Source organism: Rhinatrema bivittatum, chromosome 8, assembly GCF_901001135.1.
Source record: "Rhinatrema bivittatum chromosome 8, aRhiBiv1.1, whole genome shotgun sequence".
In the NCBI taxonomy this organism is placed as follows: Eukaryota; Metazoa; Chordata; class Amphibia; order Gymnophiona; family Rhinatrematidae; genus Rhinatrema; species Rhinatrema bivittatum.
This window is the reverse complement of record NC_042622.1, coordinates 36,932,770-36,950,483: the sequence shown is the minus strand read 5'-3', so window position 1 is coordinate 36,950,483 and position 17,714 is coordinate 36,932,770. Positions and strand designations below refer to the sequence as shown.

The 17,714-nt window shown below is 43.5% G+C and overlaps 1 protein-coding gene and 1 long non-coding RNA gene across 4 annotated transcripts in view; one reads left to right on the top strand and one right to left on the bottom strand.

Annotated features, from left to right (window-relative positions):
* HNF4A (hepatocyte nuclear factor 4 alpha) overlaps positions 1-17,714 on the bottom strand; it is a 167,915-nt gene that overhangs the window by 48,704 nt on the left and 101,497 nt on the right. Inside the window, exon 1 of one of the 3 annotated variants that reach the window (XM_029614588.1) lies at positions 14,974-15,206. The exons of 1 other annotated variant lie outside the window; for it this stretch is intronic. In XM_029614588.1, the coding sequence (XP_029470448.1) occupies positions 14,974-15,088 (115 nt within the window). In that variant the 5' untranslated portion in view covers positions 15,089-15,206. Of the gene's footprint in view, positions 1-7,564; positions 7,584-14,973; positions 15,207-17,714 lie in introns of those variants that run through there. One more of the 3 variants, XM_029614590.1, reaches the window with a different exon arrangement.
* LOC115098192 lies at positions 1,353-15,983 on the top strand. Its single transcript, XR_003858444.1, has 3 exons — positions 1,353-1,486; positions 1,700-1,768; positions 15,328-15,983. It is a non-coding gene; the product is annotated as an uncharacterized LOC115098192 (long non-coding RNA).

Sequence of the window (17,714 nt, the reverse complement as noted above, 5' to 3'; positions counted from 1 at the left end):
TGTGAAGCATTTTGCATACATGCTATTAACGTGTAAACTAGCTTGCATGCGTAAACAGTGCTCTTAACTCATGTTAACAATCTGGGATAGCATTTAATTTGCATTAACACATGTGATAGCTTTTAATGTGCTATAGTCCATTGGCACCCCCCTCCCTTAATTAAAAACTTGAGCTCCTATGGAGAACTAAAAACAGGACCAGTAAAGTCTATTTGGGAAAGCCATTCTCTCAGTGATTTTTATCCAGCTTAAATGAAGTCAGAATAGGTGAGCATGATGTTTACAGACTTCCTCACCCCTTCAGTTAGGACTTTTACAACTAGCAAAATGCATTCAGGCTGATGTCAGAACTCACAGCCTCTACAAGAAGTGTTTTTATGAGTGGAAAGCCTGACTAACAAGGGAGCGTATCATCATTTCTCATAATTACATCATAAAATACAGTTGATATAAACTTTGCAATTTACACTACTTTGTCTGTAACGTATGCCAGAATTGTATAACTTACTGTATGTTTGCTGCATGAACTGTATAACAGTAACAGTTTAAAACTTCAAAAGGGAGAATGTAGTGAAAACAATGATTAAGTTATGTCTTTTTCATTTAAATCACTTCTGGGGAAAAATGCGTATTTTTTTTTCTCCGAAGAGGATGGCAGTGGAGCTTGGAAGGACAGCAGTGGTAATGACTGCACCAAGAAAGCAGTGGGGGTGACCTGCACAGAGTGGTGGTTACCACCTTAAACAGCAGTGGTATAACTGCATTCAGCTTCCAAGAAAGCTGGGGGTGACCTGCAAGAGGGGAGAGTTGGAATCCTGGTTGAAACCCAAACTTCATTGAGAATAAGGAGGCCATTCGCATCAACACTCCCCAACGAAATTTACAATCAGCTGGTAAAGGCCTTTTGGTAATCCCTTCGCTCTCCACAGCCAGACTTACATCTGTCAGAGAAATAGCTGTGTCATTAGCAGGACCAGGTCTCTGGAATGCACTTCCCATTGAACTAAGGTTACAAAGTAAGTTGAAAGAGTTCAAGAAATCGTTAAAAACCTGGTTATATATACAAGCCTTCCAAGTAGGATCGAGTTAGAATTATTTTTATTTTATTTATCTGTTTTTTTTCTTTGGTTTTATAGGTGAGCATTTTATGTTGTATTTTATATTTGGATCACTTTTTTTATGATTGATTTGTTGTTTTATGAAGTGTATTGTATTTTATCTTCTTTTCATGTTATTTTATGTTTTTATTAATTTATGAAATTTTGTTAACCGGTATGAAGGTATGTACCAACACCAATATAGAAAAAACGAATTAATAAATAAATAAATACATACATTTGTTTTTTGTTTTTTTTTTACAACAGACTCACTAACCATGGTGGCCGCAGAGTTTGTGGCAAGGCTTGGTGGCGAGACATGAAAGAGGGCCTGAGCTTTGGTTTAAGAATCAGAGTTGAAGATGACAAGGCCTGAAATGGCCTAGTAGGTGAGTGTATATGAACAGAATATATAACACATAAAGAGACAGCTAAGAGAAAATACACTGGACACAGGTGTGCCTGGTATGCTGGCTTTGGCGCCTCACATACCACAAACTGTGCAGGTTAAGCACCAAAAGGGGTAAGTGACCACAACATTTACAGACCACTTAAATGGAGCCACGTTTTGTACAAACTGAACTATCCATCTCTATTTACAGAGAGAAAACGTCACCAAAGTAATGTAAACAGGAAGGCCATGTAACATATCCTATTCAGCCCACTGTGTGGTAAGTCAGATTTACAGCATAACTAAGGGCCCAATGTACTAAACTGCATGAAAATTAGCTGCCAATACGCAATAGTGGCAATTTTAACGTGGACATTAATGCTCCTTTTAATACCCGGTTTACAAAAGTGCATTAAGCCTATAATGAATTCTGAGTGAAAATCTGATTTTTAACTTCGGTGTTAATGCAGTGGGCAATGCATATGTGTGACCTGCAGAAGTGCTGCCACTGGGCTGATCTCCCTCCAGGTCTGCAAGAGGCCTTCCCTTGCTCCTCGTGGCCCGTCTTTCTCACCATCTTCTTACCAAATGCTGGGGAATAGGTAGCTATAAGAGGAGGAGTAGCCTAATGGTTAGAGCGGCAGGCCAAAAACCAGGGCAGCCAGGATTCAAATTCCACCGCTGCTACTTGTGACCCTGGATAAGTTACTTCACCCTCAGGTACAGAAATACAGGTGACGTTTCAAAGAGTTGAGTGCGTACAAATTAACAGACATGCAAATAGCACATAATGGCAAATTTTTAAACCTCAAACATACACATGCAAGTAATGAATACATTTGCTTATATAAAAAGGGATATTCTGGGGTGGAGGCCAACATTTACGTATATACATTGCTATTTTATATCCTCCCAAAGCGACAAACCTGCATATATATTTACATCTGCTAATTATCTGGTGTAAGTGAGAATAAAATTCTTTATAGCCAAATAGTGATTGGGTGAGGGGTCAGGGTAAACTGGGGGGGGGGGGTGTCTTGTGACCTAGAGCAGTGCTTCTCAACCGGTGTGTTGCGACACACTAGTGTGTCGCCAAACACCGGCAGGTGTATCACATCTCCTGGTGTCCCACTACCCGTTCTACTTTCCTTCTCCCTTTTTCCAGCCCCCGCGGTCCAATTGGAAGCCTCCTTTCTTCCTACCCCCATTGCCCAATGGGAAGCCTCCTTCATTCTGCCTGCCCCCGCGCAGGCCAATCGGAAGCCTCCTCCCTTCTACCTACCAGTGGGAATAGAAAGAAGGGAGGAAGCCTTTGATTGGTCGGTGAGGCAGGCAACAGAATGCCCGGGGGTGGGGTGGGAGGAATACAAGTGTTGAACTCCGACGAAGCAAAGCCGCCATGAGAGCCCATTCCCATGGCGATGAAGAGGAAAACCCGATCCCAACGAAGCAAGGCCACCACGGGACTGAGTGGCGAAGAGGAAACCCGACCCCAACGAAGCAAGGCCACCATGGGAGCCCATTCCCATGGCAGTGAAGAGGAAAATCCAACCCCGACGAAGCAAGGCCACCATGGAACTGAGTGGCAAAGAGGAAACCCGACCCCGACGAAGCAAGCTGCCATGGGAGCCCATTCCCATGGCGGTGAAGAGGAAAACCCGACCCCGACGAAGCAAGGCCGCCATGGGAGCCCATTCCCATGGCGGCGAAGAGGAAACCCAACCCCGACCAAGCAAGGCTGCCACAGCCCGTGGCGGCGAAGAGGAAACCCAACCCCGACCAAGCAAGGCCACCATGGGAGCCCATTCCCATGGCAGCGAAGAGGAAACCCGAACGAGGCCACCACAGGAGCCCATTCCCGTGGTGGCGAAAAAAAAGGCCCGCCATAGTAAAGCCGCGGTGGAACTAGAGCCCAACCCTGCAGTGAAGGAAGAAGAAGTTTTTGGTGAGAGCTGGTGTGTCTGTGTGTGAATGAGTGCCTGGCTGAGAGCTGGTGTGAATGAGTGCCTGGCTGACAGCTGGTGTGAATGGGTGCCTGGCTGAGAGCTGGTGTGAATGGGTGCGAGTGGGTGTGAATGGATGCCTGGGTGAGAACTTGTTTGTGTGGGTGTGAATGGATGCCAGGGTGAGAGCTTGTGTGTGTGGGTGTGAATGGGTGCTTGGGTGAGAGCTTATGTGTGTGCGTGTGAATGGAAGCCTGGGTGAGAGCTTGTGGGTGTGAATGGATGCATGGGTGAGAGCTGGTGTGAATGGGTACTTGGGTGAGAGCTTGTAGGTGTGAATGGAAGCCTGGGTGTGAGAGCTTGTGTCTGTGGGTGTGAATGGGTGCTTGGGTGAGAGCTTATGTGTGTGGGTGTGAATGGAAGCCTGGGTGAGAGCTTGTGTCTGTGGGTGTCAATGGATGCATGGGTGAGAGCTTGTATCTGTGGGTGTGAATGGATGCATGGGTGAGTGCTGGTGTGAATGGGTGCGAGAGCATTTGTATGTGATTGAGAGCTTGTATATAAGAGACCATGAGTGGCTGGTCAGGGTGGTGATGTGTTTCTGTGTGAGAGAGAGAGACTGGTCAGGAAGATGATTAGTGTGTGTATATGAGAGAGAGAGACTGGTCAGGAAGAAGACTGGTGTGAGAGAGAGACCGAGACTGGTCGTGGAGTCTAACTGGGTGTGTGTGTGTGAGTGACTGGTTATGGGCGCTAAGGAAGAGGATTGTGAGGACAGAGCTTCAGCAGCCCTTGCTGCTTCTGGTGAGTGTTACTGGCCTGGAAGGGAAAGGAGTAGGAGAGTTACTGGAGAGGGTAAGTAAAGGCAGCTTTTTAAATTTATTTTTCTTGATTGACTGCCATTTTAATTATTGGGTATTATGTGATGTCTGCTGTTTTGAAATATTTTATTGATATTTGGACATGTTTTAATAATTTTTATGAGTTTTTAATTGTTGGATATTATTCTGTTCAGCAGCTGTTTTGTAACATTTTTAGTATAGCTTTACAATTATTTCTGTGTGGGGCTCTGTAGCAGCTTGGCTTATTCTGTTTTCCCAATAGGAAATGTATTAGTGTTTAGGGCCTGGTTTAATAGTTGTATTTCTTAGATAGGATTGTTACTTTTTTAATTTACTTATTTAAAGGTTTGTTTTTTTTTACCAACATTTGTAGGTACATCTGTTTTAGTGTGTTCCATAATGCAGGTGTAACTTTGTGCGGCTTAGTTTGTGTGCATTATTGCAGATCCTGGGACTATGTTAGGTGCTATATTTCTCTTTCCATTTCTCCAGGTTCGCACTGCATGCAAAGTGGCTTTTTTGTTTTTCCATTCCAGTTTCTGTCTCCATATTTATAATTTGTGGTTTTTCTGTACTTGGTGAAGGGTGTGTGACTGAGGTGAGGTATTTTACTAGCATGTAGGCATTTGTATCAATTTTATTTGTTGTGTTTTCTCAATAGGATATGCATTAGTGGTAAATTACTGTCTTTTCATTAGGAAGGCTATTTTGCCTGGTAGTAAAAGGAGTTTGTTTTGCTTTTACTGGGATGTCATCAGAACCAGAATATCTTTTTTGTATGGCGAGTTGTACAGGGTAATGCCCTAGATCTGCTCTGTACTCATTGCTGGGGGTTGAGGGGATTCCTGTGGATGCAGAATGTATGTTTACATTTAGCCCCGTGATGATCACATGTTCAGTGTGTCACGCATGTGAGAACCATCTGTCAGGTGTGTCCCGGCCAAAAAAAGGTTGAGAATCACTGCCCTAGAGAGAGACTGGCAAAACTGGTAACTTCCTTTGTGCATGTTTGTTTCAAAATTTGATGATTTTAACGCGGAAAAACCAGCAAGTGCTAAGGAAAATACGCGAATAGGAGATTTGCTCCACTTAGCTGAATAAATTTTGACTTCACCAGGTAAGTGGCAGGGTTGCGGCCATTTAACCTGATGAGTCTCAAAAACTGCTACTTATCCGGCTAAGTAATTTAGCCAGATAAGTGTTAAAACACTACTTATCTGGCCATGCTGAAAACACGTTGCGTATCTTTTAGATACGCGGGCGCTATTGGGTGGATTTAAGCGTATTTTATATAGCGTGTGTTAGCTGGGACTTGCTCTTTCTGAGTAGGGAGTAAGAAAGAGAGGGTCCTCCAGGATGCAGGGAGTCTGAATAGCCTGTGGGTCCCCGGGACTCTTCCAGTTAGGGAGCGAGGTCCTTGAGGAGAGTCAGGAGAGGAGGCAATTCCTCCTCCTGAGGAAATGCCAGGAGCTAGGAGAATGGGGTTCTTCCAACAGGTGGAGTGCCCCAAGAAGGACCGGAGAGTGGAGGAAGCCGAGGAGAACTGCACATTGCTTGAAAGGTGGGGTCGAGATGACGCAAGAGAAGGGCAAGTGGCAAGGGAGTCCTGAGTAAAAATGAGGGGGTGTGGAGGGAGTGGACCCCAGGAGTAAGAGATGTCCCACATCGGTGTTTAAAAGAAAGAGGAATCTGAGTGGGGTTCACCTGTCCCTCGGGTGAAAAAGAAACGGGTACTGGTAGAGTAGGGAGCCGCTGGGTATTGGAGTATTAAAGGACGTTAAGCCCCACATTCTGCTAAATAGATTTTGTAGGAAGGCAGGGGAGTAGTGAATGTAAGAAAACATGTTAAGGAGGAAAGTGGTATTCTAAGCTCTGGGATACAATGTATTGCTTGTGGAGTTGAATGTTTAATGTGATTGCGCAACCCATGAAGTAATTCAGTAGGGCTCTGTATTCTTTATAAGTTTTGTACATTATTGCAGCTGGACATACCAGAAAATAAAGTTGAGTGTTTGACTGGACCGGGAGTGGCATGACTCTTTTTACAACCTCTGGTGTGTGTGTGTGTGTGTGTGTGTGTGTGGGGGGGGGGGGTTATGGAGGGGACGATATTGAATAGCTCCCTGCCTGGTCTCAGTCAAAGTAACCTACCCCACTGCCTCTAACTGGGTCCTACTTCACCATCTGCATGTCCTCCTTTCCAAACCCACCAAATAAATTAGAACGATTTCTAGCTCCAGATCTGTCAGATCCTCCTATTTTTATGCGCCCAAGCTGGAATTACAAAAACATGCTATGTGACTCTGTCATATCTCAGTTTCATAGGCTGTTCTCTTTAAAGTACTGAATGAAAGATCTGACATATCCGTTTGACACATTTCAAAAACAGCTCTCTTCTGATCAGAAGGCAGCAAGCAGTGTGGTGTGCTAGGGTCTCCAGGGACCAACTCACCTAATCTCTTTTTACTTTGTCTGATGTTTCTAATTGTATTAAATTCTGCAGTTAACACTATTCTCCCAAAGGTTTTTCTTTTGATCCTGCCCTGGAGCACCCCTTAGCCAGTCTGGTTTTCAGGATATTCACCACGAATACGCATGAGATAGATTTGATCCTCACTCATCAGTGGTGTACCTAAAGTATTTGGCACCCCCCACTCCATATATAATTTTTAAATTTCCTAAATATCGATACAATATTTCAAAACAGCAGACACATCAAAAAACACCCAATAATTAAAACTAATAAGGATTTTAAAAATCTCCACTCTCCATATCTGTCATCCTAAAATTGTCATAGACACGCATACACACAATATGCTCTCTCTCTAACACACACACACATACATACATACATGCTTGGTGAGAGAGAGGGAGCATGTGGGTGTGTGTGAGTCATACACCCACACTTCTGTGTCTCTCTCACACAACACATGCACTGACACACTTCCTCTATCTCTCTTTCTCTCTCTCTCTCTCACACACACACACATGCTTCCTCTGTGTATCTCTCTCTCACACACATGCTTCCTCTGTGTGCCTCTCTCTCACACACTAATACACACACATGCAGACAAAAACTGAACTGGAAACTATAACAAGCCAGATTCTTAAAACAATACAATCAAGAAATATAAATCAATCAGAATATTAAAACCATACTAAAAATATACATATCAAAACAGCTGATGATTAGAATTACCAAACACTAATAAAACATTTCAAAACAGCAGCCATATCTTATTCAATAATTAAAACAAACATGGATAAAAAAAAATCTCCCACTTTCTATACCTGAGAACTATAGATTTCTAATCATCCTGAGATTGTTGTGGATTGGAGGAGAGTGCACAAACTTTAAGCCCTCTCACACACATGCACAGGCACTCTCTCTCACAGACACCCGTGCAGGCACTCACAGACACACAGAGGCCCCCCTCTCATACACAGACACCCTCACACACATGCACAGGCACTCTCTCTCACAGACAGCCGTGCAGGCACTCACAGACACACAGAGGCCCCCCTCTCATACACAGACACCCTCACACACATAGCCAAGCTCATACACACAAACAGACACACAGGCACTCACTCTCACAGGCACCCGTGCAGGCACTCACAGACACACAGAGGCCCCCCTCTCATACACAGACACCCTCACACACATGCACAGGCACTCTCTCTCACAGACACCCATGCAGGCACTCACAGACACACAGAGGCCCCCCTCTCATACACCGACATCCTCACACACATAGCCAAGCTCATACACACACACAGGCACTCTCTCTCACAGACACCCGTGCAGGCACTCACAGACACACAGAGGCCCCCCCTCTCATACACAGACACCCTCACACACATAGCCAAGCTCATACACATACACACACAGGCACTCACTCTCACATGGCCACTCTCTCACTCTCTCATACACATTCTGGACCTCTTTTTTGGCCGTTGACTGCACAGCAGGGCCTCTTCATCTGCTGCCAACTTGGAGGAAACGTCGGCAGCGCTGCAGGGCCTCTTCATTTGCCGCTGGCTCGGAGGAAACGCCGGTGGCACCACATGGGCCTCTTCTTTCGCCTCAGGACCTCACTTTTGCTGGCAGGGAGTGGGAACCCTGCCAGCACATCACTTCTCCACGCTGACCTTCCTGCTGGCAGCAATGGCACTCCTGCCCCTGTTGTCACACAAGGTGGAACGCTTCCTTGCTCCCCTCTTAGTACGCCACTGTATCTCATGCATATTCATGGTATATATCCTGAAAACCAGATTGGTTAGGGGAGGGAAGGTGCTCTGGGATTAGCTTGAAGAAGATTGCTCTACTCTTCTACTATTCCTATCTAACTTTTCCATAACACTATTAGGTATACGCAGTGCTGTACAGATGCATAACACAGTCCCTGCTGAATGGAGATGCACAGGAAGACAAATAATACCCTTAGCTTAGTGAACCATAAAATATCACTTTATTAATATGGTCAGGTTTCTCCCAAAGACAATTGTTTTGTGACTGGCACTAGGCTTTGCTGATGCGTACCACGACTATGCCTTCCATGGTCCTAAAATAACTTCCAGTAAGTACACTGGACTTTATAGGGCATCCGTGTGAACAATCAATACAGAAATCTACCACCAGTATAAAAAATGTTGCGTATGACTTCATCACCAAATTACACATTATGTGGGCAATTTTCAAAGCAAAAACTGATTTACTCATGTAAACTGACCTGACTGAAAATGACCCCTGTCCAGAGCAGCGAAAGCGTATGCACGCAGTAGCCAAGAGCAGGCGCTCCTTTTGGACCGTGTTTTAGCTCGTGGGAAGAAAATGGTGCCCACGCTTGGTAATTCCGAAAGTGCGTGCGCTATTTTCCACGTCTCCTCCCTTTGAACACAGAACCAGCAGGCGCAACATATGCCGGCACGTTTAGCTTGAAGACTTTATTCTACTACTGGCCTAGCTTCCCTTTTAGAAAATGACCTGGATGTACGGGGCAGCAAAGCAGATCGCCTCCCTTAATTTCTAACTGGTTATCGGCAACAGGAAGCAGGAAAATACAATGCAATGAAAAGGGGGACATTACATCAAAGCAGATAAGGGCAGAAAGAAACAAGTACCAGGAGATACATATCGTGCACTTTAATCTTGTTTCACGAGGGCTTGTCCCAGGCTGTGCATACACCTAGGGTCATAAAAGCGCAGCGTTGCACTGTACCAGCTTATTGTAATAAGGCACCTAACCCTCAGGGCAAAATATCAGCGAGGGACGAAAGAGATATTCAGTCCTGCGGCCGACCAACGGATATGCACAAAGAAGAAGTTTAATCGGCAAATATGAAAGCATGAAATGAGAGCCATAGTAAGGACCTGCTCCTGCCGCTGCCACCTCCTGGCTATCAAATCTGAAACGACTCCGGTCACTGTCGCCAGATTAAAAATACTGGTAAATTGCTTGGTAATCAAAACAGAGTGTCCAGCCCAAGACCTTATAAAAAATAAAATAAGATATATCTATTTCTTTGCTGAACCCAATCACTGAAACAGCAGCAGTTTAATTATTGAGGGACTGATTCACCAAGCTTCCCCCGAAACAGAATGGGAGAAATATTGTGTGCAGCAGGCCCTTGGTATTTAAATATGTGCACAGCCAATTTGCAGTATTAAGAAACAGAAAGGACTGACGGCACAGCTTTCTTTCAAACATACTTTTATGGTATTGAATGTGTATTTTTGCTTCAGGATTGCCAACTGTTGGTAAATTTACTGACAGCCCCCAAAAAAAAAAAAAAGAATGTCATATCCATTAAAATAATTTCATGTCAACAACAATGTCATGACTGACAGGGTCTGTCTCTGTTACCCTGGGCATATTGTCTGCATTAGCAGGAGCTGAGGACAACGACTGCTGAATCTTGTTTTAGCAAGTCTGGCTTTGCACAGAATGGCAGCGATAAAGCATGATGCACATGCGTCTACGTGTGTTTGTGTATCTGCAATTCATTTTATTTAACAGCTGTTACTCAAAGAGAAAAAAAACCTTATTTTTCTACAATGTGGGGGATAATTTTCAAAAGGACTTACACGTGTTAATCTAACATACTATTGTAGCAATTTTCCAAAGCCATTTCTGTGCGCAAAGTTCACTTGCAGGGGTAAACCTTATGGACAATTCAATGGCATATACTATAACAATTTTCAAAAGCCCACTTATTTATCTATTTATGTAAAACATTTTTTGTCCAACTTATAATAAAAACAATCAATTTAAGCAGATCACACCTTTATATATAGCAGTAAATTCACCTACAAACATATCATACTTTTTCTATAAAACATGTTATCAGCTAAAAGCTTCCTTAAACAATAGTCTTCAACTTTTTCCTAAAAAATGTCATGGGTAAAGTGCATTTACATGTGTAAAACCCATTTTTATGCGAAGGAATGCTTTTGAAAATCAGGCCCTAGATGTAGAATACAGAGAGTGTGATGATGTCATAGTGGGAGGAGTTAATGGGGTTGCCTAATTTCATTCACACCCTCTTCCCCTCTTCTTTCCAACAACTTCTGGGGGTTTTTATCCCCAGTTTCTCACCTCACCCTTTCACCACCCTCTTCTATTCTTGTGCATGTCCAGGGCCTTAACTAGGGATGGGCAAGAGGGGCAGTTACCAGGGGAAAAAAGCCCCTGGGGGGAGGGGAGTGGAAAAAAATGACTGAAATGAAGGCTGGCAACAGATGAAGAGGCAGGAAGTGAAAGGAGCTGCTTACTCCTACCATTCAGGTTGGAGGAGTGAAAGGGAATGAGGGCCAGAGATCAGGTTTGGGGAGGGAGAGAAGCATGAGGGGCTGGGAGGAGGAGGCAGGAATACATTTCCCTGCCTTGGGCGCTAAAATGTAACGGCTCTGCTCACATCCGCCTTCACCCGCCCAACCCCTAATCTCTTCACTGCTGGCAAAATAGGAAACTCTGGGGTCTTTGATATCTTTTATTGGATTACAAAATTAAACTACACAGTACATAGATGCTATCGTAGCTCTAAGGAAGGAGGCAGATTCTATACCTAATTATATGAGAAATGTTTTATGTGACTAAGGACGGCGACATTTTTCCAAAGACTACCAGCAGGGCTGAGTGGCTCCAGCACCTTCTTTTTAACAACACTTGAGGCCTGCGTTCCCCCCTTCCCTCACAGGTTCAATAAAAATGAGCTGAACCCGCAATAAGCAGGGCGCGGATGATTTCCGTATATGCGAATGCTTCCGACACGGGTCACGACGTGTACCAGGAACGTTGCTGGACAAGGAGAAAATGCTTTCTGACGAGGAACAACGCCGCTGAGCCTGAGTTCAGCGTTACGGAGGGAAGACGCCAAAATGCCATAATAACAATTCCTAAGCAGCATGACTGCAAGGCGCCAATGGTTACTGCGTTCTCAGTAATGTCCTTACTTTCACCATAGAACAGGCTCCCTTGGATTTTCCCTTGACCTGATGAAGGGAGCATGGCTCTTGAAAGCGAATCAGAAATGAGTCAAGTTAGTCTAGTAGAAGGGTATCGCCCAGAACGTGTTCATTGACCAGCATGGAGCAGGGACCAGGATGTCACTCTCCTCAGAAATGCACCATAAGAGAAGTCCACAGACAGGGCTGCAGAGCACTAACGAGCTGGTTAACCCGTACCAGAGGTGCATGCTCCTTAGCAAGCTGCTGCTAAATTCACAAAGAGCAGCGTTCTCAACAGCTAGTCTAAGGGCTTGACTTACTGAAGTTTTTTTTTCCCCATTCTGTGCCCATGGGTGGTGGGGAAGGGATGGGAAGATGGCAAATCTGGTGTAATTATAAGGTGATACATGCCACTTGTTTTCTGATCGTTCCTTGTCCAGTATAATAAGTCTTCGGCTTTGTAAACTTAAAGGCGGTTAATATCAGCAGAATTCAAGTTTTTATCACCAATTTCCAAGGTCACAAATTAAAAAAAATAAGGAACTTTAAAAAAAAAAATTGCAGTTTTGCTCCTAGCTGCTTAACATCCTCAAATACAATCTTTAAAAAAGAGCTTAGCTGATTGCAATAATAGGACGTTTGTTGGTGAGCTTGGAGGGGAGCAAGGGGAAGCTATAGTCAATTCTATGAAAATGGATTTTCTAGTTTATAAGTGAATATATATCCAGATGTAATATGCAGATTGCCAGTGTAACTCAGGGGATATGTCTCTTGTTTGAATCTCCTCACTTTTACTTACTGTGCAGGCTTAAGCAAGTCTCTTAACTTTCCTGAGGTCCATATTCAGAAGCATTCAACCAGCTAACGCAGCAGTTAGCTGACAAAATGAAGATTTGGGCACTTATCTGGTTAAATTCTAGCTGGCTAATTAGGGCCAGATTCATTTAGGCTTTTTTTCCCCCCCATTTTGTGTCTATGGGAAAAACCAGGTACTAAGTTAGGGGCGTAACTGGGAGGAGCTGAGTTAGCTGGCTTCAGTCTGGGTGACTGGTAGACCTGTCCTGAAGTTAGCCGGCTAGGTTCAGTACTGCAGTTGCACTATTTGACATGGATCTAAAGTTTATCCGGCTAACTCTCCCGTCCAGACTGTGTCTGAATATGGACCTCCACATGTTTAACCTTTTCATCTTTCTTATTTATTTATTTAAAAATGTTTATATACCGCTTTTACAAAGTTTAGTCAGAACGGTGTACAATATATCAGTCAAAAAAAACCTCAAAATATAAAGTAAAACAATTAAAAATTACAATAAATATAATAATATAAATAAACAAACTTAAAACAAAACCATAATTATTTTTAAAAAATGAATAATAATAATACTAATAGGGTGCCATATGATTAATGTATGAAGAGTAACTGATTGATTATTTTATTCTTCCCTTTTTTCCCCTCCCTCCCCCGCTCATCTTTTCACACTTGTGCTGTGCACTTAAACTTCAATAAAGGCCTGATTTTAAAAGACCCACGCGTGTAAAAAAATGGGGGTTACGCGTGTGGTTGGGCCCTGTGCGCACCACGTGCATTTTACAAAGGGCCTGGCCACGTGCGTAACCCCCATTATGCGCAGAAGTACCAGGCCAGGTAAAAGGGGCGGGCTGGGGGTGTGGTCTGGGTGGGAAGGGGAAAGGCAGGGGGTGGGCTGGGTCAGCGCCATTAGACACTGTCCCGGGAAGTGTGCGCCGGCCGGCTGCCAGCACGCAGAATTTACTTCTGCTCCCGAGGAGCAGAAAGTATAGAAATAAAACAATTTAGGGTACCTAGGTGGGGATAGTGGTCGGGTGGAGAGGGGAAAAGGGAGGAAGGTTAGGTAGGGGGGTAGGGAAGTTCCCTCCCAGTCTGCTCCTTAATTGGAGCGGACTGGGAAGGATCTGAGAAAAAGGCCTATCGCGTCGCCGCACATAACTTGAAAATCCCCCCCCCCCCCCACGCGAGTCACGGGCCGCCCTCACATGTGCGCACAGGTGTTAAAATCCGGCACGCATGTGCGCGCGGTCATTGTATTTTATAACATTTGCTCCCCGACGCGCACACGCTATAAAATGATCATGCCCAGGTGCGCGCGCCGGGAACTGCGCGCCCATGGACACATGTCTGCTCGTTTTAAAATCTCCCTTTCCATGGTTTCACCCCAGAGGTGAGTGCAGTTTAGGTTAGTCAGGATGTGATAGTGAGGTTTGCAAGTTACCCTAGAAAACAAGAAGTTGTTCCACCCAAAATTAAAAGGAGCCTCCGTTGCCGAACCCACTCAGCCACAGAGCTCCTACTCCTGTCGGAGTCCTGAAACTGTGGGGTGAACAGCATGCCTACCAAAAAAGTTACTTGGGGAGTGGAAGGACACCCTGACACAGTGATCTCATAAGCAACCTTTTTCCTTCTCAAAATTGTCTAAAAATTCCTTGCCAAAAAGCCTAAAATATGTTGCATGTGAAACTTGAATAATTGCAGAAAGCAGTATTCCTAATGCAGCCATATATAGAGCAATACAATCATCCCCTAATGAACAGGAACCTGGGGCAATTCTGAATCCAATTTATGAAATAATCTACTCTGGACTAAGGATCAGTCTTTGCCTATTATCAGTTTGCTGTAAAAATACAAGACAAAGTATAGAAGCTTTGGAAGAAAAACATATAGCACCACCCTGCCATTTACGTTTAAATATCCTTATTTAGCAAATGAGCTGTTCTCTTGAACAGAAGGCTCTCTTACTGTCTAGGTTTTGTTTTCAGCAGAGTGCCAGGAGTAGCAGTGAGCAGGTCTCCAGTGTCAGTCTGTCAACAAGAGCCGGAGCACCAGAGCTATAAAATGGTTTTTACTATATTTCAGCTGTCTACTTGCACCTTTTCCCTGCACAGACTGTGGCTGGTGCAGTCCATTTGTTGTTCACCAACCCTGCCAGCACTTCCCCCTGGAAAAGCGCCCTATAAATTAATAAATCAAATCAATCTGCCCCAGTTTCACCTACAGGGGAAGTGACACTTTTGCTTGCGGTGCAGGGATCAATAAACTCAGTGGCTTGTGCTAAACCCAAGCTCTGAATCCGCGTGCCCTGATTCTTCTCAATCTTCTGAATAATAGGTAGAACACGACAGAAGGTAAGAACCAGTGAGCCCATCTGGTCTGTCCAAATTTAAAGAAACAGCAAAAAATGAAGAAAAAAAAAAATAAATCAAAAGCTCGACTTACCGTGGCCCATGGCGAGCACTTGCATGTTTTCAAATTCTAGGGTGGTGTAGGCTGGGTCTAAGGCTTCACTGTAGTCTGCCATCTCCATGTCTATCAGAGCTTTGGAAAGTCGCATTATCAATCTCCAAACACCCGTCTGTGAGTTCCACTCAGTCCTCTGCCGGAGGTTATTGGCCCCTAAACCTTCTACTGCCCGTGCTGCGTCCTCTATCTGTTATCCTTTATTTCAGATATTTCTCTGAAAGCAGTTTCAAGGCCTATACGCTTCCCTCGAGGGGTGGAGGCTTAGGGGGTTAATATTTAATCATCCCACCTATTGATGTACATTTTTAAAGCTTTTTTTTTTTTTTTCAGATGCAGAGCAGCAGTGATTTTGTGAGCTGTTTTATTGTTTAATTGTCATAGACTTTGCTGATTGCAGCTACTGGGCAAGTTCAGTGCACTCGTAAGAGAATTATTTTTTGATTTATTTGATGAAAACTTCAGGGCTGTTGACCTGACTGTTAAACTGTTATTATCAACCTTAATCTTAACACAAATTTTAGCATAATGGATTCTAATTGCTGCAATGACAAATGATGCTAAAACAAAAAAAGAGGTTAAACAATCAATTCTACTCGCTTGAAGATACTTTGAACATATTTTCCCATTTTAGCTTTTTCAAAAAATGATTGTTCATTTGGGGAAACTAATTTGTACTACTTGAATATCTGCTCCGATTCTTCTCCATACTGCAGAAATATTAAATGACTTTCTGTTGTGATTTCTAATGCATGAAAAAGTTCACCATGGAGAAATGGGAAATTAATTAAGTAGCATAAGGACAATGGAAATCAGTTCAGCAGTGAATGTCATCAGTTAGCTGATACGAGTGCTTCGTGACTGGTATTTATTCCCTGGCTAAATAAAGCACTGCTCAGAGACAGAAACTGACTCACCCTACAAAAAAGATATTCTGGTTCTGGTGTCATCTCAGTGACAGCAACTCAAACTCCTTCTACTTCCAGGCTCAATAGCCCTACTTATGAAAAGACAGCAGTTTACCACCAATGCATGTCCTCTTGAGAAAACACAACAAATAAGACTGATACAAATGCTTACATGCTAGTAAAACATCTCATCTCGGAAACAGACACAGAACCGACCTAACATACTCCCAGGATCTGTAGTAATGCATATAAACTAATCCGCACACAGTTACACCTGTATTATGGAATACACTCAAACAGGAGCAACCCTATCTATGAAAAGGCAACACTACAAATATTAAATCAGGCCTAAAAACCAATACACCTCTTATTAGGAAAACAGAATTAGCAAGCAGCTATAGATCACCACACAGAAATAATTGTAAAACTATACTAATAAGCAGAATAAATGTTTCAAAACAGCTATGAACAGAATAGCATCCAACAATTAAAAACTTATAAAAACTATTAAACATTCTCCAAACACCAATAAAATATTTCAAAAAAGCAGACATCACATAATATTAAATAATTAAAATGGCAGTCAATCAAGAAAAATAAACTTAAAAAGCCACCTTTACTTACCCCCTCCAGCAGCTCTCCTACTCCCCTTCCATGCAGGCCGTGGCACACACCAGAAGCAGCAGTAGTGGCTAAGCTCTATACTCATGGTCCTCTTCCTTAGGGCCCATGTCTCTCACACACACACCATACCAGTCATGCCCTCATGACCAGTTTCTGTCTCTCACACACCAATCATCTCCCAAACAGTCTTTGACACACACCACCAGTCACCTTCCTGAACAGTTTCTCTCATGCCATACACACACACAGGCTTCCCTCTCCCATGTTCTACTTACATATACTGGCTTCTCACTCTCATAATCACTTTCTCTGTCTCACACACACACACACTCACCAGTCTCTCACTCCCATGTTTGTTCTCTCCACATGCACAGGCTATTTTCTTTTCGGCCTATGTAGAGTGAAGGCGCTGTAATGATTTTATTTTCCAACACTGCTATATCGGCCAATACCATACTGCTGATGATGGCTAAAATATTACTGATCGCTTATCTTTTGATGCTTTGTTGTTGTCACACCAGGACCTGGCTTCTGAAAATGAATAGCACAAACTGAGTTCACACATCAAAAATATAAATGTTTATTCCTATGCCATGGAATCAGATCCGTTAGGTAGAAATAAAATAATATTGACAGTCTTTCATTTGCAAAATCTGTTTGTGCTGTTCACTTTCGTGCTACCATGATTTGAGTCAAATAGAATAATCTTTAGCACCACACAGTATATATAACAAGGTGTGTTTGCAGGGGTGATGACCGGCTGTACTAGCTGACAGTGAAGGCTGCTGCCTTTGGTAACGGACAAAAAAATCTGGGCTGTGCTCACAAACAAGATGATCTCTGGTAGTGGTGCCAACTGGCTCCACATCATAAGGAACAGGCTGATTTAGGCCTGGTTTTATCGTACAACATGCAGAGACTTGTAATGATGATACGTCCTTTGTTTTGCGTAAGAAAATGCATGCATTGGGGTAAAGCCAGGACTGGAATAGCTTTATTTGTATGATGTGGAGCCACTTGGATCTACTGATGCGCAATAACATGGACCAATAATGCACATTAATTATCGTGAATCAATGGTCCACGATAAAATGTCATGCAAATCAATTGCAAGGTCAATTTCTTGCACTGAAGTTAGCGTGTTAACACTGACATCAACTACAGCTCCTTCAGGTTCACTTTTTATTA